This window comes from Trachypithecus francoisi, unplaced genomic scaffold (assembly GCF_009764315.1).
Source record: "Trachypithecus francoisi isolate TF-2019V2 unplaced genomic scaffold, Tfra_2.0 Lachesis_group7, whole genome shotgun sequence".
Lineage (NCBI taxonomy): Eukaryota > Metazoa > Chordata > Mammalia > Primates > Cercopithecidae > Trachypithecus > Trachypithecus francoisi.
This window is the reverse complement of record NW_022681472.1, coordinates 29095996-29121091: the sequence shown is the minus strand read 5'-3', so window position 1 is coordinate 29121091 and position 25096 is coordinate 29095996. Positions and strand designations below refer to the sequence as shown.

General features: G+C 39.6%; 1 protein-coding gene across 19 annotated transcripts in view; it reads left to right on the top strand.

Annotated features, from left to right (window-relative positions):
* Positions 1–25096, top strand: part of STAU2 (staufen double-stranded RNA binding protein 2) — a 345902-nt gene that overhangs the window by 191424 nt on the left and 129382 nt on the right. For 18 of the 19 annotated variants that reach the window (XM_033202823.1, XM_033202811.1, XM_033202820.1 and 15 more), the window contains one exon: positions 23237–23544. In XM_033202823.1, the coding sequence (XP_033058714.1) occupies positions 23237–23544 (308 nt within the window). Of the gene's footprint in view, positions 1–23236; positions 23684–25096 lie in introns of those variants that run through there. The other variant, XM_033202821.1, reaches the window with a different exon arrangement.

Below are 25096 nucleotides of genomic sequence, written 5' to 3'. Positions count from 1 at the left end.
TTTCCCATGTGCCTGTTGTGTAAATGTCTTCTTTTGAGAAGTGTCTATTGTCTGTTCATATCCTTTGCACACTTTTTGATGGGGTTGTTTGATTTTTTCTTGTAAATGTGTTTAAGTTCTTTGTAGATTCTGGATATTAGCCCTTTGTCATGCGGGTAGATTGTAAATATTTTCTCCCATTCTCCCAAACAGGCAACAGGTTGCCTGTTCACTCTGATGGTAGTTTCTTTTGCTGTGCAGAAGCTCTTTAGTTTAATTAGATCCCATTTGTCAATTTTGGGTTTTGTTGCCGTTGCTTTTGGTGTTTTAGTCCTGAAGTCCTTGCCATGCCTATGTCCTGAATGGTATTGTAGATTTTCTTGTAGGGTTTTTATGGGTTTAAGTCAAACATTTAAGTCTTTAATCCTTCTTAAATTAATTTTTGTATAAGGTTTAAGGAAGGGATCCAGTTTCAGCTTTCTACATATGGCTAGCCAGTTTTCCCAGCACCATTTATTAGATAGGGTATCCTTTCCCCACTTCTTGTTTTTGTCAGGTTTGTCAAAGATCAGATGGTTGTAGATGTGTGGTATTATTTCTGAGGACTCTTTTCTGGTCCATTGGTCTATATATCAGTTTTGGTACCAGTACCATGCTGTTTTGGTTACTGTAACCTTATAGTATAGTTTGAAGTCAGGTAGTGTGATGCCTCCAGCTTTGTTCTTTCTGCTTAGGATTGTCTTGGCAATGCGGGGTCTTTTTTGGTTCCTTATAAACTTTAAAGTAGTTTTTTCCAATTCTGTGAAAAAAGTCATTGGTAGCTTGATGGGGATGGCATTGAATCTGTAAATTACCTTGGGCAGTATGGCCATTTTCACGATATTGATTCTTCCTATCCATGAGCATGGTATGTTCTTCCATTTGTTTGTGTCCTCTTTTATTTTGTTGAGCAGTGGTTTGTAGTTCTCTTTGAAGAGGTCCTTCACATCCCTTGTAAGTTGGATTCCTAGGTGTTTTATTCTCTTTGAAGCAATTGTGAATGGGAGTTCACTCATGATTTGGCTCTCTGTCTGTTATTGGTGTATAGGAATGCATGTGTTTTTTGCACATTGATTTTGTATCCTGAGACTTTGCTGAAGTTTCTTATCAGCTTAAGGAGATTTTGGGCTGAGATGATGGGGTTTTCTAAACATACAATCATGTCATCTGCAAACAGGGACAATTTGACTTCCTCTTTTCCTAATTGAATACCCTTTATTTCTTTCTCCTGCCTGATTGCCCTGGCCAGAACTTCCAACACTGTATTGAATAGGAGTGGTGAGAGAGGGCATCCCTATCTTGTGCCAGTTTTCAAAGGGAATGCTTCCAGTTTTTGTCCATTCAGTGTGATATTGGCTGTGGGTTTGTCATAAATAGCTCTTATTAATTTGAGATACGTCCCATCAATACCTAGTTTATTGAGATTTTTTAGCGTGAAGGGCTGTTGAATTTTGTCAAAGGCCTTTTCCTGCATCTATTGAGATAATCATGTGGATTTCTGTTTATATGATGGATTATGTTTATTGATTTGTGTATGTCGAACCAGCCTTGCATCCCAGGGATGAAGCCCACTTGATCATGATGGATAAGCTTTTTGATGTGCGGCTGGATTCGGTTTGCTAGTATTTTATTGAGGATTTTTGCATCTACGTTCATCAGGGATATTGGTCTAAAATTCTCTTTTTTTGTTGTATCTCTGTCAGGCTTTAATATCAAGATGATGTTGGCCTCATAAAACGAGTTAGGGAGGATTCCCTCTTTTTCAATTGATTGGAATAGTTTCAGAAGGAATGGTACCAGCTCCTCTTTGTACCTCTGGTAGAATTCATCTGTAAATCCGTCTGGTCCTGGACTTTATTCAGTTCGTAGGCTATTAATTATTGCCTCAATTTCAGAGCCTGTTATTGATCTATTCAGGGATTCAACTTCTTCCTGGTTTAGTCTTGGAAGGATGTATGTGTCCAGGAATTTGTGCATTTTCAAGATTTTCAGTGTATTTGCATGGAGGTGTTTATGGTATTCTCTGATGGTAGTTTGCATCTCTGTGGGGTCGGTGGTGATATCCCCTTTAGCATTTTTTATTGCATCTATTTGATTCTTCTCTTGTTTCTTCTTTATTAGTCTTGCTAGTGGTCTATCAATTTTGTTGATCTTTTCAAAAAAACAGCTTCTGGATTCATTGATTTTTTGAAGAGTTTTTTGTGTCTCTATCTCCTTCAGTTCTGCTCTAATCTTAGTTATTTCTTGCCTTTGCTAGCTTTTGAATGTGTTTGCTCTTGCTTCTCTAGTTCTTTTAATTGTGATGTTAGGGTGTCAATTTTACATCTTTCCTGCTTTCTCTTGTGGGCATTTAGTGCTATAAATTTCCCTCTACACACTGCTTTAAATGTGTCCCAGAGATTCTGGTATGTTGTGTCTTTGTTCTCATTGGTTTCAAAGAACATCTTTATTTCTGCCTTCATTTCATTATGTACCCAGTAGTCATTCAGGAGCAGGTTGTTCAGTTTCCATGTGGTTGAGTTGTTTTGAGTGAGTTTCTTAATCCTGAGTTCTAGTTTGATTGCACTGTGGTCTGCGAGACAGTTTGTTATAATTTCTGTTCTTGTACATTTGCTGAGGAGTGCTTTACTTCCAACTATGTGGTCAATTTTGGAAGAAGTGTGATGTGGTGCTGAGAAGAATGTATATTCTGTTGATTTGGGGTGGAGAGTTCTGTAGATGTCTATTAAGTCTGTTTGATGCAGAGCTGAGTCCAAGTCCTGGATATCCTTGTTAACTTTCTGTCTCGTTCATCTGTCTAATGTGTACAGTGGGGTGTTAAAGTCTCCCATTATTATTGTGTGGGAGTCTGAGTCTCTTTGTAGGTCTCTAAGGGATTGCTTTATGAATCTGGGTGCTCCTGTATTGGATGCACGTATATTTAGGATAGTTAGCTCTTCTTGTTGAATTGATCCCTTTACCTTTATGTAATGGCCTTCTTTGTCTCTTTTGATCTTTGTTGGTTTAAAGTCTGTTTTATCAGAGACTAGGATTGCAACCCCTGCTTTTTTTTTGTTTTCTATTTGCTTGGTAGATCTTCCTCCATCCTTTTATTTTGGGCTTATGTGTGTCTCTGTATGTGAGATGGGTCTCCTGAATACAGCACAATGATGGGTCTTCACTCTTTATCCAATCTGCCAGTCTGTGTCTTTGAATTGGAGCATTTAGCTCATTTACATTTAAGGTTAATATTGTTTTGTGTGAATTTGATCCTCTCATTATGATGTTAGCTGGTTATTTTGCTCATTAGTTGATACAGTTTCTTCTAGCATCGATGGTCTTTACAATTTAGCATGTTTTTGCCATGGCTGGTACCAGTTGTTCCTTTCTGTGTTTAGTGCTTCCTTCAGGAGCTCTTGTAAGGCAGGCCTGTTGGTGACAAAGTCTCTCGGCATTTGTTTGTAAAGGATTTTATTTCTCCTTCACTTATGAAGCCTAGTTTGGCTGGATATGAAATTCTAGGTTGAAAATTATTTTCTTTAACAATGTTGAATATTGGCCTCCACTCTCTTCTGGGTTGGACAATTTCTGCCGAGAGATCTTCTGTCAGTCTGGTGGGCTTCCATTTCTGGGTAACCCGACCTTTCTCTCTGGCTGCCCTTAACATTTTTTCCTTCATTTCAACTTCGGTGAATCTGACAATTATGTGTCTTGGAGTTCCTCTTCTCAAGGAGTATCTTTGGGGTGTTCTCTGTATTTCCTGAATTTGAATGTTGGCCTGCCTTGCTAGGTTAGGGAAGTTCTCCTGGATAATATCCTGCAGAGTGTTTTCCAACTTGGTTCCATTCTCCCTGTTACTTTCAGGTACACCAATCAGACGTAGATTTTGTCTTTTCTCATAGTCCCATATTTCTTGGAGGCTTTGTTCATTTCTTTTTACTCTTTTTTGTCTGAACTTCTCTTCTCACTTCATTTCATTCATTTGATCTTCAATCACTGATACCCTTTCTTCCACTTGATCAAATCAGCTACTGAAGCTCATGCATGTATCACATAGTTCTTGTGCCATGGTTTCCAGCTCCACCAAGTCATTTAAGGTGTTCTCTACAGTGTTCATTCTAGTTAGCCATTCATCTAATGTTTTTTCAAGGTTTTTAGCTTCTTTGCGATGAGTTCGAACATTCTCCTTTACCTCGGAGAAGTATGTTGTTACTGATTGTCTGAAGCTGCCTTTTGTCAGCTCGTCAAAGTCATTCTCTGTCCATCTTTGTTCCATTGCTGGCCAGGAGCTGCATTCCTTTGGAGGAGAAGAGACATTCTGATTTTTAGAATTTTCAGCTTTTCTGCTCTGGTTTCTCCCCATCTTTGGTTTTATCTACCTTTGGTCTTTGATCATAGTGACGTACAAGTGGAGTTTTGGTGTGGATGTCCTTTCTGTTTGTTAGTTTTCCTTCCAACAGTCAGGACCCTCAGCTGCAGGTTTTTGGAGTTTGCTGGAGGTCTACTCCAGACCCTGTTTGCCTGGGTATCACCAGCAGAGTCAGCAGAATAGCAAATATTGCAGAAGTGTTGCTGCCTGATCCTTCCTCTGGAACCTTCGTCTCAGGGGGCACCCGGATGTATGAGGTGTCAGTCGGCCCTTACTGGGAGGTATTTCCCAGTTAGGCTCCTCAGGGGTCAGGGACCCACTTGAGGAGGCAGTCTGTCCATTCTCAGATCTCAAACTCTGTGCTGGGAGAACCAGTACTCTCTTTTTTTTTTTTTTATTTTTTTATTTATTTATTTATTTATTTATTTATTTTATTTTTATTTATTTTTTATTTTTTTATTTTTATTTTTTTTAATTTTTTTTAATTTTTTTTAATTTTTTTATTTTTATTTTTTATTTTTTTTTTAACCAGTACTCTCTTTTGGGAGGCCGAGACGGGCGGATCACGAGGTCAGGAGATCGAGACCATCCTGGCTAACACGGTGAAACCCCATCTCTACTAAAAATACAAAAACTAGCTGGGCGAAGTGGCGGGCGCCTGTAGTCCCAGCTACTCGGGAGGCTGAGGCAGGAGAATGGCGGGAACCCGGGAGGCGGAGCTTGCAGTGAGCTGAGATCCGGCCACTGCACTCCAGTCCGGGCGACAGAGCGAGACTCCGCCTCAGAAAAAAAAAAAAAAAAAAAAAAAAGCTATCAGACAGGGACGTTTAAGTCTGCAGAAGTTTCTGCTGCCTTTTGTTTAGCTGTGCCCTGCCCCAAGAGGTGGAGTCTACAGAAGCAGGCTGGCCTCCTTGAGCTGCAGTGGGCTCCACCCAGGTCAAACTCCTGGCTGCTTTGTTTTTTTCAAGCCTCAGCAGTGGCGTACGCTCCTCCCCCAGCCTCACTGCCACCTTGCAGTTTGATCTCAGACTGCTGTGCTAGCAGTGAGCGAGGCTCCATGGGCATGGGACCCTCCGAGCCAGGCACAGGATATAATCTCCTAGTGAGCCGTTTGCTAAGACTTGGAAAAGCGCAGTATTAAGGTGGGAGTGTCCTGATTTTCCAGGTACCGTCTGTCACAGCTTCCCTTTGCTAGGAAAGGGAATTCCCTGACCCCTTGTGCTTCCTGGGTGAGATGATGCCCCGCCCTCCTCCGTGGGCTGCACCCACTGTCTGATAAGCCCCAGTGAGATGAATCCGGTACCTCAGTTGGAAATGCAGAAATCACCTGTCTTCCGCATCACTTACGCTGGAAGCTGCAGACTGGAGCTGTTCCTATTTGGCCATCTTGGAAACTCCAATCAAAACATTTCTTTTAAATTATCTTCTGGAACTTTTTATAGTTTCATTTTTTGAAATGTTGAAGTCTTGATCCGTCTGTTGTTTATACTGAAGGTATGGACCCAACTTTATTCCCCACTGCATTGAGACTTCACTCTTACCATATACTAAGATTATGAACTTGGCATTATTCCAGACTTTCTATTCTCCTCTGTTCATCTAACTATTTATGTGCCAGTTTTAATCGTTGTCTTTTTTTTTTTTTTTTTTGAGACAGGGTCTCGCGCTGTTTGCAAATTTCTGTCAGTTGTGCAGTGGCGTGATCATAGCTCATTGCAGACTCGAACTCCTGGGCTCAAGGGATCCTCTTGCCTCAACCTTTCAAGTAGCTAATTCTACAGGCACATGCCACCACACCCAGCTTTTTTTCTCCCCCACCCGCGCTAGAGACAAAGTCTTGCGGAGTTGCTCAGGCTTGTCTCAAACTCCTGGCCTCAAGTCATCCTGCCTTGGCTTCCCGAAGTGTTAATATTATAGGCGTGAGCCACTGCACCCAGCTTAATCATTGAGTGTTTCTTGTGTTTTAACATGAGTCAGTTTAAAGCAATGTGTGTTTAAACAAATGTGAATAAAAATGTACTTGGTCTATAATCTTCTTACCATACTACATGGAGTACAAGTAATTGAAAACACAAAAATCTCCTTGCTTGGCAATAGAAATAAGGTGTCAGAGTAGTCAGAGCATCAATTATGAAGCACTAAAAGAAGCAACAGGGAACTAACTATATGGTTGAAAACTATTAAGGTTCAGGAAGGCAGTGTGGATAGTTTCCCTAAAACTTATTTGTGTAACGTTAATGCATCATTCATTCTTCCATTTGTTTAGAAAGTATTTATTCACTATGTTGTACCCTTTTTGATATTATTGATGATTTCAGTAGTTTTTAAAGATGAAATTGCTTCTTGAAAGACGAGTCCATATATAAGATAAACACCACCATCCCACTCAACTCCCCACTGCCCCCAACCCAGCAAATAAGAAAAGATGGGGCCGGGCGCGGTGGCTCAAGCCTGTAATCCCAGCACTTTGGGAGGCCGAGACGGGTGGATCACGAGGTCAGGAGATCGAGACCATCCTGGCTAATACGGTGAAACCCCGTCTCTACTAAAAATACAAAAACTAGCCGGGCGAGGTGGCGGGCGCCTGTAGTCCCAGCTACTCGGGAGGCTGAGGCAGGAGAATGGCGGAAACCCGGAAGGCGGAGCTTGCAGTGAGCTGAGATCCGGCCACTGCACTCCAGTCCGGGCGACAGAGCGAGACAACGCCTCAAAAAAAAAAAAAAAAAAAAAAAGAAAAGATGGGATGCCTGTAATCCCAGCACTTTGGGGGCTGAAGTGGGCAGATTACTTGAGGTCAGGAGTTTGAGATCAGCCTGGGCAACACGGTGAAACTCCATCTCTACTAAAAATACGAAAATTTACCAGGCATGGTGTGGCACATGCCTGTAATTCCAACTACTCAGGAGGCCAAGGCAGGAGAATTGCTTGAACCTGGGAGGTGGAGGTTGCAGTGAGCACAGATTGTACCACTGCAGCCTGGGCCACAGAGTGAGTGAGACTTCATTTAAAAAAATAAAAAATAAGAGACAAGTGTTATTTAAAAAAAAATACCAATTTTTTAAATCTTTGTTTTTTGTGGTTTTCTTTTGAGATGGAATTTTGCTCTTATTGCCCAGGCTGGAGTACAATGGTGCAATCTTGGCTCACCACAACCTCCGCCTCACGGGTTCAAGTGATTCTCCTTCCTCAGCCTCCCGAGTAGCTGAGATTACAGGCATGTGCTACCACGCCTGGCTAATTTTGTGTTTTTAGTAGAGATGGGGTTTCTCCATGTTGGTCAGGCTAGTCTCGAACTCCTGACCTGAGGTATCTGCCCGCCTCAGCCTCTCAAAGTGCTGGGATTACAGGCCTTTTTTTTAAATCTTAAAAAGCAAAGCATATAGCACAGTATCTGGCATTGTTGGTGCTCAGTATTTGAGCAAATGAAAGAATTACATTTTCACTTCTTTCCCCCACTGTATTAATGATCTTTTGAGTAGTTTATAACATATAACAATTAGAATGCTAGGAATTTATGTATCATCCAGAACTGAGATACTCAGCGTGGTATTGTTGGACTCAATATAATAATGGTGAATAATTAGTATTTCAGCAACCTAATGGAAATAATACAGTTACTCTTAGTAGATTGCTTTGCTTTGGGTTAGAATTTTATTTGAATTCAGACCTCAAGATATTCTGAATCTCAGGTTGGCAGTCTTGGAAAAATGATTTATTATTACTTAATAAATGCAGTCTGTCTGAAAGACAGATCCTTTAAGCATGGTATGCATAGAAGAAAAACAACATAAGGAGTCCTAAGTGTGAAAAGGTTGGAGAATGTCCAGCCTCATGTTTTATATACAGGAAAATTGAGACTCAGTTGTTTTTATAATAGGTCTAAAGACACTCTTAGTTAAGGGTAGTGAAGACTTGAACTCATGTCTTCTGACTCCAGGGTCTCTACAGTTGCCACTAGACAGCACCTTTATTTCCAGATATATCATTTGCTAGTAATTAAAGGAAAAAAAGAGAATAGTGTTTTTAAGAAATTCCACTAAAATTAAGTATGCATTATTTTGAAAGAATGTTTTATATGTCATGTACCAGGATTTTTTATAAAACATTTAAGATGTTTTATTGCATGGAAAATGTTCAAATTATTGTTTCAGATACCAGATTGATATTTGGGTGGATCATGTAAAAGCACTAAATGGCTGAGAAGCTGTGAAATGTTTGTTTTAACTATTATTACATCAGTGACACGGCCATCTACATTACTTGATTTTTCTTAAGATTTAAAAACTTTAGTAATAGTCAAATTTAAAAAACACTCAACAGGCTTTTTGGGTGATGTTATTCAAGTGTGTTCTTTTATTCCAAGCTTTCTGGTTCGTGTTAAGATGATTCATAGATTATTAAAGCTGAAAGAGATTTTCAAGTTCCTTAAGACTAATTCATTTTACAGATGAAGAAAACATGATAAGGAGAATATCTGCTGCCTCAACTCAAACCCAGTTAGCTGGGCTCTAGTCTGCTGCATTTACCAATGTACTATTGTTGTTTTTACTTTATTACATTTTGTGTTAATACAGAGCATTAGACTTCTTTTTTTGCTTTACCGTTAAAAAAATTAATTACAATAAGTTCTTACTTAACATCATTGATAGGTTCTTGGAAACCACTACTTTAAGTGAAATGACATATAACGAATCAGTTTACCATAGGTTGATTGATATAAACAAGAGTTAAGTTCTTTTTTTTTTTTTTGAGACGGAGTCTCGCTCTGTAGCCCAGGCTGGAGTGCAGTGGCGCGATCTCGGCTCACTGCAAGCTCCGCCTCCCGGGTTCCCGCCATTCTCCTGCCTCAGCCTCCCGAGTAGCTGGGACTACAGGCGCCCGCCATCTCGCCCGGCTAGTTTTTTGTATTTTTTAGTAGAGACGGGGTTTCACCGTGTAGACCAGGATGGTCTCGATCTCCTGACCTCGTGATCCGCCCGTCTGGGCCTCCCAAAGTGCTGGGATTACAGGCTTGAGCCACTGCGCCCGGCCAAGAGTTAAGTTCTTATAACATATTTGTGATTAGAGAAATATCACCAAACTTCTCAATAAAGACCCAAATTGCAGTATTAAACATTGAAATAAATAATGAGCTTACATATACAATTAAGAAAGTTTAATAAAAACAAGATAATTGTTTACTCAATGTGAGTGATGGCAGTCATAGTGGTGGTGGGTTAAATCGAAGAATAAATGTTTGCAAAGTGAAAGTTGTAAGGAGTACTTCCTACCACCACACAATTCAAAAACAAACAATAACAAATATGGTGGGCTCACTGAACACTTGCGTACTGTGTTGTTTATTGTTGTGCATTTGTATGATGTATTCGTCTGTTCTCGCAGTGCTATAAAGACATACCTGAGACTGAGTAATTTATAAAGAAAAGAGGTTTAATTGGCTAATGGTTCTGCAGGCTGTTCAGGATTTTGCTTCTGGGAAGGCCTCAGGAAGCTTACAATTGTGGGAGATGGCAAAAGGGAAGCAAGCACATATTCACATGGCCAGCAGGAGAGAGAGAGAGAGCAAGAGGCGCTACACACTTTCAAACAGGCAGATCTTGTGAAAACTCTATCAGGAGAACAGCAAGGGGGAAGTCCGCCCCCATGATTCAATCACCTCCCACCAGGCCCCTCCTCCAACACTGAGAATTCCAATTCCACATGAGATTGGAGTACAGACACAGAGCCAAACCCTATTATATGATTATCATGCATTTTACAGATTTTGATTTTACATTAATTTATATTCATTCAGTCATTCATTTTCTAACCCACTTGTTACAGTTCAGGATTGAGGTTGGTCAGAGCCTATTCTAGCAGCTTAGGGAGCAGAGGCAAGAACCAACTCTGGACGGGTGCCATTCCATACCAGGACATGTGTGCGTGCGTGCATGCATGCGCACGCACACACACACACACATACACACTCACACACATGACACTCATACTGGGACAGCTTAGACCTGCCAGTGAACCTAATGTGCATATCTTTTAAATGTGGGATGAAACTGGAGGATCTGGAGAAAACTTATCCAGATATGGGCAGAACATGAGAACTCCACATAAGACAGTGGCCCCAGGTGGGATTTGATTTTTTTCTCATCAGTATTATAACAAAATGATGTTGAACAAAACAACATTATTTGAGGACCCACTGAGTATATTTTCTTTTTTTTAACTTTCTTTTTTTAAGTTCAGGGGTACACGTGCAGGTTTGTTATATAGGTAAACTGTGTCATGGGGGCTTGTTATACAGATTATTTCATCAGCCAGGTATGAAGCCTAGTACCTGTTAGTTATTTTTCCTGATCCTCTACCTCTTTTCACCCTCCACCCTCTACCCTTCGAGAGGCTCCAGTGTGTGTTGTTCCCCTCTATGTGTTCATGTGTTCTCATAATTTAGCTCCTATTTATAAGTGAGAACAGGCAGTATTTGATTTTCTGTTCCTGTGTTAGTTTGCTAAGGGTAATGGCCTCCAGCTCCATCCATGTCCCTGCAAAGGATATGATCTCATTCTTTTTTATGGCTGCATAGTATTCCATGCTGTATGGTACCACATTTTCAACAAATGGTGCTGGGAAAACTAAATATCCAAGCTATTCAAAATGCACTGGCTCTGTCAGCACTCCAAGTGAAGCAAGACAAAAACTAGTCCTTTGGGAAGCCCTTCGAAACCTAAAATGTTGGATGCACATTCTACTCATCTTTACCCCAAGGGAGAAGTTGTGATCTGGAATGCTGTCTCCTGGCACTAAGCTATGTGGCACTAAGCTATGCTGACTTAGGGGGCTGGTGTGGGTAAAGTGAAATTGTTCTTAACATGTTTCAGTGTGGCCGTTCTTGGCTTTGTGCTCCTCTGGGGTACTGCAACTTCTTAACTGGATTCTGGAATTCTCAAAAAGGTATTTTGGTCTGTATGTCATTGTTAAATCAATGTATGAGTGAGGAATAAGGGCTGGGACTTCCTGTTCTACCCTCTTGTTGGTGTCACCCAAGACTTCTTTTTTATTAAACTTTTTATTTTGATGGCCAGGCATGGTAGCTCACACCTGTAATCCCAATGCTTTGGGAGGTTGAAGTGAGAGGCCAGGAGCTTAAGACCAGCCTGGACAACATAGCAAGATCCTGTCTCTACGACAAATTAAAATATAATTAATAAAAATTTTAATTTGAGAAAATTGTAGATGCACATGCGGTTGTAAAAATACAAAGAGATGCTGTGGACACTTTGCCTTGTTTATCTCTGGTAACATCTTGCAGAACTGTAGTACAATATCACAACTAAGGTACTAATATAAATATGATACAGAATAGTCCTGTCACCATAACAGTCCCTCATGTTGCACTGTTACAGCCATACCATCTCCCCCACCCCCAACCCTGGATTGAGTGGAAATTCTGGTCCCCATATGGTCTCCACTGACACCATAGTGAGGTGACATTGTTCCCACTAGTTCTGATTCTCCTTTATTCTCTCCTGACACCACTCCAGCACGGAGGGGAGGGGGGTAGGTAGGGGTAGAAGTTTAGTGTCCCTACATGATCTCCACTGACACTACTCAGTTTTTTCTGACACTACCACATCAGGGAAGTTGGGGAGACTTGTTACAGCTTTGCAAGGGTGAAAGTCCCTCTCTGCCTTTGATACATAGATAAAAGTGGGAGAACAGGTTTCTTTGTGTGTATTTGGCTGGACTAAGGTGTGTTTTGTCTAAATTTTCCTCCTTGCTAGGCTGCTTCTTTCCTGGTTCTAAAAAGTGAATTTGTTATTTTTACAAGAAAATTTAAAAATTGGATAAGTACTTAATATATATTTTTTTTTATTTAAAAAATATAGTTTTTGAGATGGGGTTTTGCTGTGTTGCCCAGGCTGGTCTTAAACTCCTGAGCTCAAGCAGCCCTTGCTGCCTTAGCTTTCCAAAGTGCTGATTGTAGGTGTGAGCCACTGCACCCCGCCCAGTACAGTTTATACAATTCCAGTTAGTTGTGTTTATTAACAGTATTGTGGAATCTTCCATAAGTTTCTGAATAATATATAGACTAATTTGTAGTAAATTGTTACATCATAATTAGATCATATAAGGAGAATCATAAGAAAGTGTTTTCTGGGTTAAGTTGTTTCATCCTAAGGCTGTACTTAAGTTTTTCTTTATGCGAACCTAATATTTGAAGTTACTTTCTTCCCACAAACAGAATTGTGAAAATGGCCAAGTGCATTATTTTTACATTTTTCCCAGTGGGTGGTTTCACAATGAGAATATTTCAATCAGTCTGTCTCTCTCTTTCTGTCATTTTTAAAGAGACAGTGTGTCCAAGCTGGAGTGCAGAGATGCCATTACAGTTCACTGCAGCCTTGAACTCCTCTGCTCAAGGGATCCTCCTGCCTCAGCCTCCTGAGTAGTTGGGACTACAGGTGCATGCCACCATGCCCAGCTAAAGTTTTAATTTTTTGTGGAGACAGCTACTTACTGTATAGTTCAGGCTGGTTTTAAACTTGTGGCCTCAAGTGATCCTCCTGCCTTGGCCTCCCAAAGTGTTGGGATCACAGGTGTGAGCCACTGCACTGGCCTCCATCTTTCCTTTTACTATGAGAGGAGAGACTGAGGTTCATCGAGCCTAGAAAATAGGTCTGAAATGAAGAAATGGAGTTCAATATCTTGACAGTTTCTTGTCTCTATCATGGTGTTAGAATGTTTCAAGAATCCTAATGCCCAGAACTTCTTAAATGTATAGATATAAGAACAGTAGTTCTTGGTTTGTTATTTGTTTTACTACTGAAAGGTAGTATATGTGCTGACTGTAGCCAGATGCCTGGATACTGGCCCCAACACCTGCCACTTGGTGGCTGTGACTTTAAGCCAGTCATATTACCTGTGTTTCAGGGCCTTTAAGTGTAAAATGGGGATATTCATAGTCCCTACTTCTTGGGGGTCATTGTGAGGATTACTAAACTAATATATGCAAAGCATTTGGAACAAGCAATAGGAATCCTGGCAGAGGAGTGTTGTGGTGCAGTGTTTGGAAGCTGTTGCGGTAGACATTTCAGTATGTGTTTCTTCCTGCTAAGAGATCAGGTCACTTGTGTCATATGTCAGGCTTGTTTAATCCAATTTTTGGTGTTTTTCTGTCTTAGGGAAATCATAACTAATGGAGTTTTTCTGAGAAGAAACAACCAAGAGTGATCTTTATTTTACGAGCAATATTTTAACCCCACTTAAATAAACTAAAAATTGAAGATGACTCATTATCCTCACAAGCTGCTCTCAAACATCATTTTCACAGCAACTTTTTTGTCTTACTTAGTAGAAGTAGTCACAGTGTGTCTTTATTGAAAAGCTGAGCCTTGAAAAGAATTTCTACTAAATAAGCCAACTAAGTGAAATCTTCCTTATTATTAAGATGAGTGGTGAATGTGCTTCTGGGGAGTTCCTGAACTCCCCAATCACTTCCATGCACCATATTGACTCTGAGTCATATACCATGTGCACCGCCCTTGTTGTGAAGTCAACCTATTTCAAACTATTTAGGGACCCTTGTATCACTATTAATAACGCCTGCCAGACTGTTCTTTGATTTGCATGACTCATTTTGGGCTCCAGAATCTTCTTGTTAAATAAAATTTCTGGCAAAAGTGTAAATTACTACATTTGTGTAAGGTTTAAAAAAAAAAAGATGAATGATGAATTTATTTACCATAACCAGGTTCATATTCTTTGTTATCACATGCTTTTCATTTTCCTGTTTTAAAGAAAAAATAGCAGCCAGTCCTGAATTTGAAAACTCGCTCACACTTTTATTTGACTAAGTTACAAGCTTTCCAAAGGCATTTACCAGTTCATCATAAATTGATCTTTAAAACATTTTTGAAGAACCTTTATTGCTGTTGTTTCTGTTCATTTTTAGTGTTTTGAGGAATATGTATTATTTACTATTTTGTATTCCTCCTCCTTCCTCTCAGAGGTGTGCTGGATGCTGTGTCATGACCTGGGATTCTGCCTTTTTGGGGGCAAGACTGGACTAAGTGCATTTTCCCTTTGGTACTGTGTTCACCAAAAGGCAAACATCTTCCTGAAAAGTTCTTTGTCAGTAATTTTATTAATAAACATTCACCAAATTAAGAACCCTTCACGGCCGGGCGCGGTGGCTCAAGCCTGTAATCCCAGCACTTTGGGAGGCCGAGACGGGCGGATCACGAGGTCAGGAGATCGAGACCATCCTGGCTAACACAGTGAAACCCCGTCTCTACTAAAAAATACAAAAAACTAGCCGGGCGAGGTGGCGGGCGCCTGTAGTCCCAGCTACTCGGGAGGCTGAGGCAGGAGAATGGCCTAAACCCAGGAGGCGGAGCTTGTAGCAAATGTAGCAAAAAAAAAAAAAAGATCAATAAAATGCACAAATTAACAAAATCAGTGCTTCTGTTCAACTTTAAGGGTAAGAGCAAGGTTAATTTCACCACTCTTCAGGTTATGCTTTTTGAGCACATTAAAATGCATCATTTTGGCCGGGTGTGGTGACTCATGCCTGTAATCCCAACACTTTGGGAGGCCGAGGCGGGCGGATCATGAGGTCAGGAGATTGAGAACATCCTGGCTAACACGGTGAAACTTCGTCTCTACTAAAAATGTAAAAAACTGGCTGGGCGTGGTGGCGGGTGCCTGTAGTCCCAGCTACTCGGGAGGCTGAGGCAGAAGAATAGCGTGAACCTGGGAGGCGGAGCTTGCAGTGAGCCGAGATCGCGCCACTGCACTCCAGCCTGGGCAACAGAGGCGAGACTCTGTCTCAAAAAAAAAAAAAAAAAAAAAAAAAAAAAAAAATTCTGTTTAGTAATGACTGTTTTTTTAGTGTCTCTTTTTTGTTTCCAAGATGATTCTGAAACTGATCTTAAGAAGAAACCTGTAACAAATTATTTACCTATTTTTTTTATTGTTTTCATTGTTTTGCTCTTAGCCAACATTTTCTCTTTTTAGTTGTCCACAAGAGTTTATTTTAAATTTTGCATTGTTGATTTTTGACTTCATAAGTACTGTATATTTGGCTTGAAAATTAGGCAGAACTAAGGGTCTGAGGGTCTCAGCTGGAAGACCAGATTGGCAGTGAGCTGTATGTAAAAGAAGAGATGGAGTCACATACAAATACTACGTGTTCCATTTGATCCCAACAACAGGGCAGCAGGAAGGGGGACTTCTGTAGCTCACATCAGTCTAGTAGCTAAAGATCATGCCAAGGATGCATTCCACCTGTCCCTGACCTTCAGGGACATGACCATGGTGGTCCAGTAGGCTCCCTTGGGTCACATGTACTCTTACCTAATACGTGGCCTCAGGCTACCCTGGGAGAGAACAAGGTCCCGGCTATGAGGCCCACGCTGCCATCAGGATCATCCTTGCTTTCATGTAGCTAAAAGTCAACCACCTAGAGCCTGGGGAGCCAGGGCCTGTGCATTAGGCAAAGGCTGTGAGCAAAGCTGTCAAGGAGCAGGCATTGCCAGTGCCAGCCCTGCTTATCCTCAGGGCTATATGTAGGACTGGTGCTACCGCCCGTCCTTCCCACTTTGGTGTCCCCAGCACTACCCTGTTCCGGGATCTCTATATTGAGGGAGAGGCCCAGAGCAGCGTAAAACGGTGCTTTCAAAAAAAAACTTTTAAAAGTGTAATAATGATAGGCTCACAAGAAGTTGTAAGAATGGTACAAAGAGGTTGCATGTACCCGTCACTCAACTTCTTCCAGTGGCGATGTCATATATAACTATAGTACGTTTTCAAAACCAGGAAATTGTCATAATACAATGAACTAGACTGCAGACCTTACTTGGAGCCTACCAGTTGTCATATAAATGATTTTTAAAAATCACTAAAGATGGATAATCATGCTATTGTTCATACTTTTCTCACATTAACAGTTTTGAACCAGAAGCCCCTGCTTCTAGTTCTTAAGAATTTTTAATTATAATTTTTTATTGTGAAAACCTCACTGTAGCAAAGTGAGCTTGAGTATTATTGGATAGTTGGGTATTTATAAACAAATTTATAGTCTAACATTATTGAGGCATAAATTCAAGCTGGCAGTGGAAACAAAGATTTTTTTTTCAAAGCTTTGCTGTGAAAAATGAAAAGAAATTATTTTATTGTGAAATAGCTATGCCTATTCCAAGGACTTTGAGAGAAACTGGGAGTTCCAGTGGAGTGGCCTTAATCATTTGGATCAGTGGCATTATCTTTCTTGCTGCATTGGCTTGCCATGTTTTAATACCTCTGATACCACTTGCTACTCATAAACATTTATCTTCTTCAGCATCTCTGAAAGAGTTATGACATCAGTGATCATTGAAAGGCAAGGTTCTCGAGTTCGCTTATAAAACCTTTTAAGAGTTCTCTAATTCAGAACTCCCTCTTCAACTCTTCCGTAATAACTGGAGCTCCATAAAGATACTCCAGGAAGATTTGTATGCCAGAGGATTCACATACCCATCTGAAAGAAGCACAGATCTACTGAGCAAAAACATGTCAAGTGGGCATTTCTTATAAGATATCACAGTCCCTGGCAACTTTAGACCTTTAAAATCATGTATAAACTCCATATACTTCAGTGAGATTTTGGTGAGCTTATCTCTGGAACATCTAGGGACATCATGATGACCCATCATGACATGGGTCATCCTTGGAGCCAATCTGGGCAAACCCCTGGCATTTACTTACTGGATTAAGCCTTAGGGGTTTGGAGCTGGTAGGATGTTGCATTTAGTTTCCTACCTGTTCTTTTAGGAGGCTATTTAATGTAATGGTTAAGTATTCAAACTCTAGAGTCAGACTGCCTGGAGTCAAATTCTAGCATTGCTGCTTATTATCCGTATGACCTTGGTAGAGTTTCATATCTTCTTCATGCTTCAGTATTTTTCATCTGTAAGGAAAATAATCATGCCCATTTCATATGGTTGTTATGGGAATTAAATGAGAAGTAAGGTACTAGAACAGTGCCCATATTGTATCTGCATTGTAGCTGTGTACTGTGGTTATAGACTGTACCAAGATGGGAGCATCAAAGGGAAAATCAGGGACAAAAGATAGATCATGGCAGAATGGGTTCAGGACCTCTCTAGATAAAGGGTGAATGAATATAATGGATGTTACAAGCCTGAGTGAGGGAGGTGTAGTAGTTGAAGTCCATGAGCAAAATTGAGGTCAGAGAAGGCACAGACCTAAAGTAGTTACATGAGAAAAAGTTTATCCTGAGCAGTAACCGAACAAAAATAAATTAACAATGAATTATTGTAGAGTGGCCGTGATTATTTAGAGTAACTGAAACCCGTCGTGGGAGAAGTGTGGGAAAACAGTCACATCCTACTAATAGAAGTATGAATTGGGGTAGGTTTTTGGGAGACTCTTAATTGGCAAAATAAATTTAAGGTCCTTAAATATGCATACCCTAAATTACTCTTTGATTCTACTTGTAGATCTTTATACTATTGTAAAGCAACTTAAATTTACAACAGGAAGATCCTAAGTGAATTATGACCCATCCAAATACTGTTACTGATGTTCAAGTTAAAAGTCATTCAGTTCTTGACCACATAAATCTATGTCTTTATGCTATTTCTATGACCAGTCTGTTAGTTGAACTCTGTAGAAAGTAATCTTCTTTATATGTGAAGAAAAGTCGACTCAGGCTTTACTGTAGAATAAGAGAGCCTGAACTCCACGTTCTTATGCTGTGAGGTAATGCCTCTCTAGACTGTGGAGAGCATTTTTGTTGCTTTATAATATTGCTATTGGCAAACCCATTAGTCCTGTATAATAACAATACTGAAGTAATGCTGTTAAGTTTCTTGATTTTTTAAAATTGAGTATAGAAGTTAGAGTTGTAACATTTAAGTTATTCTTTAAAATATATATAATGTTTATGCAGATAGTAAAAAACAAAAATCAGTAATATGACACTCCATTTAGCAAACTGGCAATTTTTTTTTACAACTTTATTGAGATATAATTGAAGGATGATAAACTGCACATAATGTCTACAGTTTAATCAGTCTTGACATTTTCATCCCCCCAAAAGATTTCTCATGCCCTTTTGCAATCTATCACTCCCACCAACTCTACTCCCCAGACAATCACTGACCTGCTTTCTGTTACTGTTGATAACTGGCAAATATATATATATTTTTTGAGGCGAAGTTGCCTGGGCTGGAGTGCAGTGGTGCGATCTTGGCTCACTGCAACCTCCGCCTCCTGGCTTCAAGCGATTCTCCAGCCTCAGCCTCCCAAGTAGCTGGGATTACAGGCGCCCGCCACTATGTCCAGCTAATTTTTTGTATTTTTAGTAGAGACGGGGTTTCACCATGTTGGCCAGGCTGGTCTCAAACTCCTGACCTTGTGACTCGCCAGCTTTGGCCTCCCAAAGTGCTGGGATTACAGGCATGAACCACAGTGCCCTGCCTTAAGATTTTTTAATAGTAATTTCCCATACCAAAATAGGAAACAAGGTGCTTTCATGTGTCTCTGTGGGAGTCTGATATTGGTACAACTTCTTTGGAGGGCAATTTGTTAGTGTCAAAAACCCTAAAATATCCTTTCAACTAGCAATTCCACTTCTAACTTGAGGAAATAAATTTTCATGTGAATAAAAATTGAGTTATAAGAATGTTCATCACTATGTAATTGCAAAAGACTGGAGATAAATTAGATGTCCGATGATATGGAATTGTTTAAAGAAACAGTTCCCTGTAATCCCAGCACTTTGGGAGGTAGAGGCAGGCAGATCACGAGGTCAGGAGATCAAGACCATCCTGGCTAACGCAGTGAAACCCTGTCTCTACTAAAAATACAAAAAATTAGCTGGGCATGGTTGCAGGCGCCTGTAGTCCCAGCTACTCAGGAGGCTGAGGCAGGAGAATGGCCTGAACCTGGGAGGCGCACTCTAGCCTGGGCGACAGAGGGAAACTCTGTCTCAAAAAAAAAAAACCAGAAACAGTTCATATAATGAAATTTTATACTTTTAGTATTAGCAGTAGAAATATATTGTTTTATAAACAATGACAGGATCATATGGTATTCCTATGTATTTAAGTTGTTTTTTCAAGTAAACGACAGCTAAAAAGTGCATAGATAAAACAGGATTAAAAACATATCTTTAATGAGATTTATCTTAATTTTTTCCAATGCATAATGTTTTCTTGTAAAAAAATATTGAAATTTTTTCCTGATTATAAAAAAACTAACACATGTTAATGTACAGAATTTGAAAGCTAACATAAAGGAATAAAGAAAATACATAAAATACAATTGATATACAGTCATCCCTTGATATCCATGAAGAACTGGTTTCAGGACACCTTATAGATACCCAAATCCACAGATGCTCAAGTTCCTGATAGAAAATGACATCATATTTGCATATAACCTATGTACCTATTCCAGTATACTTTAAATCTTCTCTAGAGTATACAACATCAAATATGATGTAAATGCGATGTAAATAGTTATTATATTATATTAGTTTTTGAATTTGTATTGTTTTTTATTGTTGCATTGTTATTTTTTATTGTGTGTGGGGTTTTCTGTTTTTGTTGTTGTTGTTGCTTCTCTTTGCAAATATTTTCTATCCACAGTTGGTTGAATCCAGGGATATGGGACTTATGCATGCAGAGGGCTGTCTGTATTATTTTAAGCTATTTAAAGATAAAAAATACTTACAAAACTCTTTTATACTTAATGGCATCAGGATAAAGTTCCCTGTACCTTGGCCCCTGTGTGCCCCCACCTGCATTTGCAATTCTGACTCTCTGTATGCTCTTGTGATAAGGCATGGCCCGAGGTTTCCTAGAACACAAACTCTCCAGGTCCCTGCCCTTGCTCCTGGTGGCCATCTGTTATCAGTCCTCTTCCTCCTTGGCTATATTCTCCTCATCCTTTGAAATTCACTGTCATCATCATCTCCAGCAAGCCTTCCCTGAGCTTTTAGCACTTCTCCTTTCCCATTCCCACTGCTCTCTCCACCCATCTCTAGTGAGACCCCTATCACATTGTGTTATCCATTTTCATTCCTCCCCTGATAGACTGAGCATGACTTGAGGTCTGGACAGTATTGGTTGGTAGGATGCCTGAAGCTTAACTAGCACAGTAGCAGTTGGAGCTTAACTAAGAGGGTATGTGCATGTGTGTAATCGAATGATAGAAATAAAGATGTGTTGGGATCAGACAGCCTGGAGTATTAGATATATCTGTGTGACTGGAGCATGGGATCTTCATGAAATATTTAGTAGACAAAGATAGAGAGATAAGTAGGAGACAGATTATTAAGGACTTCCTAGGTTATCCTAAGGAGTTTGGGTTCTATAGTGTAACTGATAAACTGGTGAAAGACCTTTAAGTAAGAGAATGTTCTAGCCTTGGCAAAATGGTAGAATAGGAGGCCCTGGAACACAGCAATTCAATAATAATTGATAGACAGATTTTCTTTGTGAGAAATCCAGAAACCAGTTAAGAGGTTCCTGTATGCCAGGTGAGCATGAACCCAGCCAGATCTTAATTAGCAGGGAAATTCAAGATACCCTCATGCCATAATCCCTACCCACAGTGCAGTGCCATACAATCAAGACAACTACCCCCCACCCCCAGCTTCTTTCTGCCTGGAAGGGGAAAGATGTATACTATGCATCCAATGCCTTAGCTTTTCTGGGGCTACCCAGAAGACTGGCTTCTGTCTGGCAAGTCTCAGAGTGCTGACAGGACATGGCATATTTTAGCAACCCCGGGGCCAATGAAGACAGAGATGGCTGGTGGTGGTGGTCACCATCCTCTGCTCAGCCAAGCACAAAGCTAATAGTTGAAAAGCTCCAGCTTTCAACTTTTTCCTGGAGAGTCAAAGAGGTATGCCATGTATCCAGTGACCCAACTTATCTGGGAGTTGCCTGAAGAATTGGCTTCAGTCTTGCTTGTCTCAGAGCTCTGATGGGACTGAGACAAGCAAGGGACTGATGCTTGGGGACTGCCAAAAACAAAGAAAGTGGATTACACTAGCATAAAAGTTTGAGAGGCCTCCAGAATCTCTGTCCAGGCTGATTGGTTAGGATCTTCTCCAGTATGAGGCCAGTTTATGAATCCTAGGGGAAGTGGTTGTCTTATGTAATGTGCAGACACAAACACAGAGAATCACGGAAAAGTGAAGAAACAGGAAAACGTTTTCTAAATAAAGGAATGAGATAAATCTCAAGAAACTGACCCTAGTGAAATGGAGATATGTAATTTACCTGACAGAGAATTCAAAGTAATCCTTATAAACATTCCCACTGAGGTCTGGTGAACAATGCATGAAAAAAAGTGAGAATTTCAACAAAAAGAGAACTTTTAAGAGTACCAAGCAGAAAGCATGGAACTAAAAAATACAATAAATTGAAAAACTTACCAGAGGGATTCAATAGCAGACAATGTCAAGCAGAAGAAAAGATCATCAATCTCAAAGACAGGTCACTGGAAATGACTCAGTCAGAGGAGAGGTGGGCTAGCCTCCAGCATTTCCCAAAGGGTTAGCTGTTTTATTCATGCTACGTTAAAGGCTTAGACATAAAGTAAACTTGGGAATCCTGGGTTAAACCAAGTTGAATAGATTTTTGTTCTTTGAGGTTTCTGATTCTTCACTATGCTAATGTGTATTTTTAATTTCGCAAAAGGCATTTGTATTATGTAATTTGCAGTATTTTCTATTTTTATTTATCATGGAACCATTTTCTTTGGGGACTATGTTATAGAACACATTTTGGGAAATGGACACTGAGAATACTAGCAGCAGAGAAACACTGAAAGCTTGAATCGGAAGGTTAGCATCAGGAGAGGAAGGGGCAAGAACAGGGAATTAAGTTTTGTCTCTCAGAGCACATCTCTATGAGTGGTGACTTACCAATAATTTTAAAAGATAATATCATTTGAGAATTATTGATACCTGATCAAAAGACATTAGAATAAGCAGTTTGAAATGTGGTTTGAAACTTCTCTGAGACAAATGATAGTCAAAGGAAAGTGCTTCTCTAGTATGGTTTGAGCTCCATCAGCTGATGACACAGCCCCCACTCCTCTTGATGGACAGAGGACAGAACCTGTCCATGGCCTGGCTTGAATTAATGCACTAGATAATCCCTGCAGTGGTCAAATTCTTGAGATGTTTGAGCAACATGATAACTACTTGCTTGTGAGTAAATCAGAGATGGTTGCCAGGAGTCTAGGTTGGGTCATGAGCAGCCACATGGTGGTATGAGCAAAGCAAGTTAGAGACAGTGCTAGTTTTGAGATGACACCCATTTGCTTTTTTATGTGTTTGTGAGTTAGAGTTGTCTATGGGACATCCTTGTGGAGGCGAGAGGACCACTGGGCTGTTGAATACATGCATTTGTACCTCCAAAGAAATTTGGTCTGATTAAGCCTTTGTTTTACCTGATGTGCCTCAATTGCTCTATGTGTTGGGGTTTCATGCCTCTTTTATGAGATATAAAATATTAAAATGCAGGGTGAAGACACTGCACATTCCCAATTTTCTCCCCCAGTGTACTTTCACACATCAGTTTCCCTTGTCCCTTTATAGCTTTCCTACTACACACAAGTCCCATTGAAACCACTTTTTTTGGATTTTTTAAACTTCTAATTTTAGGAAAATTGAAACAGACATTATTCACCTTTTAATAGAAACTACAGTTGCCTCTACAGTATGACAAAGATACTTGATTGCCAGGATTTCTCATTTCTTTGTAACTACACCAAGTAAAGCCATTGAGTTAATACTATAACATGTTTTTATTTTAATTATTTTAAGTGTAATAACAGTGTTCTTCATTTTATTTATAGCTCCAAAAGGAATTCTTCATTTGTCTCCTGATGTTTATCAAGAGATGGAAGCCAGCCGCCACAAAGTAATCTCTGGCACTACTCTAGGCTATTTGTCACCCAAAGATATGAACCAACCTTCAAGCTCTTTCTTCAGTATATCTCCCACATCGAATAGTTCAGCTACAATTGCCAGGGAACTCCTTATGAACGGAACATCTTCTACAGCTGAAGCCATAGGTTTAAAAGGAAGTTCTCCTACTCCCCCTTGTTCTCCAGTACAACCTTCAAAACAACTGGAATATTTAGCAAGGATTCAAGGCTTTCAGGTATGAATTAAAAGCAAAAACAAAAAACAGAACAATTCATTAGCCTCAGATCCTTCATCTCTATCCATCACAAGGCTCATTCTTGCCTGCTAGTATGGCCTACATGCCACTTACATTTTAAGTTATTTAGGAACACAAAGGACAGACAAAAAAAGAGCCGTATGCACATGCCTCATTTTCTCTTATTTTTGATCTGTCTAGTAATTCTTTTGCTGCCTGTCTCTTTTCCATTTTCCTTCTTCTTTTTCTTTTTCTTTTTTAAGCATTTTTCATACTCTTCACTGTCTTCCACTTGATCTTGATTAGGTGCATCTGTCTCTTCACTCTGTCTTCCACAAACAAAAATTCTGCCTTCAGACATTTGGTGTTAGTATTTCACACTCAGTTCTCCCTTTTTTACATAAGGATTGAATTTCTTTTTATGATGATTTTACCTTTATTGTAGTTTTGAATTTTGCATTCTGTTGCTAATATTGATTCAGGTACACCATTAAGATACAACATTCTAGAAGTCTGTTACCTTAGGAGTTAATTAAACATGATATTTGAAGAATAATGAAATGCTTTATAGTTGTTTGAGGCATAACAATGTGTATTTGTTTTACTGGGTCATGTTTTGAACTGACTAGGGAGGGTAGCATCTGCCTCAGATGCTACCAACAATTCTGTTTCACTGGGTAGTCTAAAACTAGCTTGTAGTTTAACTTAACTTGTGTATGTGAATTTAGGGATGGAAACTTGTTTTCCCTTATTTATTCTTTGTTTCCTTTTGGAAAAAACCCCACAAAAATCAGCACTCCTTTATGGATACATCGGAACTTTTAAAAGAATTGTTAACTCTAGGAAAGGGAAATGTCTGTCTTGATTTCTTAGTTGCCTTGAAAATCATGTACTGAACTGTAACCGCTAACTTGACTGGATGAACTACAGTTTGCTTGTGTGTAGAGAGAGTATTGCTTTCTCAGATTTCACTGTTTTCATCTCCTTTTCCATCTTAGTCTTTATTCCTTAAGACCAAAAACTGTAATGTCCTTTAGAAATGCTCTAGAAGATCTGTATTGTGTAGAATGATCATGTATTTATAAAAATTTTACAAGTCTAGATTATAAAATGAGAAAGAAGGTCATGTGTTTTGGGGAGTATTTTGCATGTTTGGATTTTTTTTTTCCCTTCACCGAACCCTTCTGATTCTTTCAAACTATTGCCAGGTAGTTGTTAGTGTTTTTAATTGGACTCTTAATATGAACTTAAAGAAGCTGTTACCAGTTATTGGCTCTGTCAATTTTAACCACTTAATTTAAAGTTATAATTTTAGAATTTGTTTTTGTTGTTTTACCTTAAGAAACACAATAAATCACTGTTAAAAAAGATCTCGATTTATATAAAGTACTGGAAAAAAGCTAAGTAATTTTTAGTTCTGTCTATAATCTGCATAGGATGAATTAGAAATAAATTGTGATGAAAAGAAATTCACTGCTTATTTATGAATCTAGTCATTTAGAAATGTCTGAGAGTAACACTACATTCTTATAGAAACAAAGCACAAATTGCA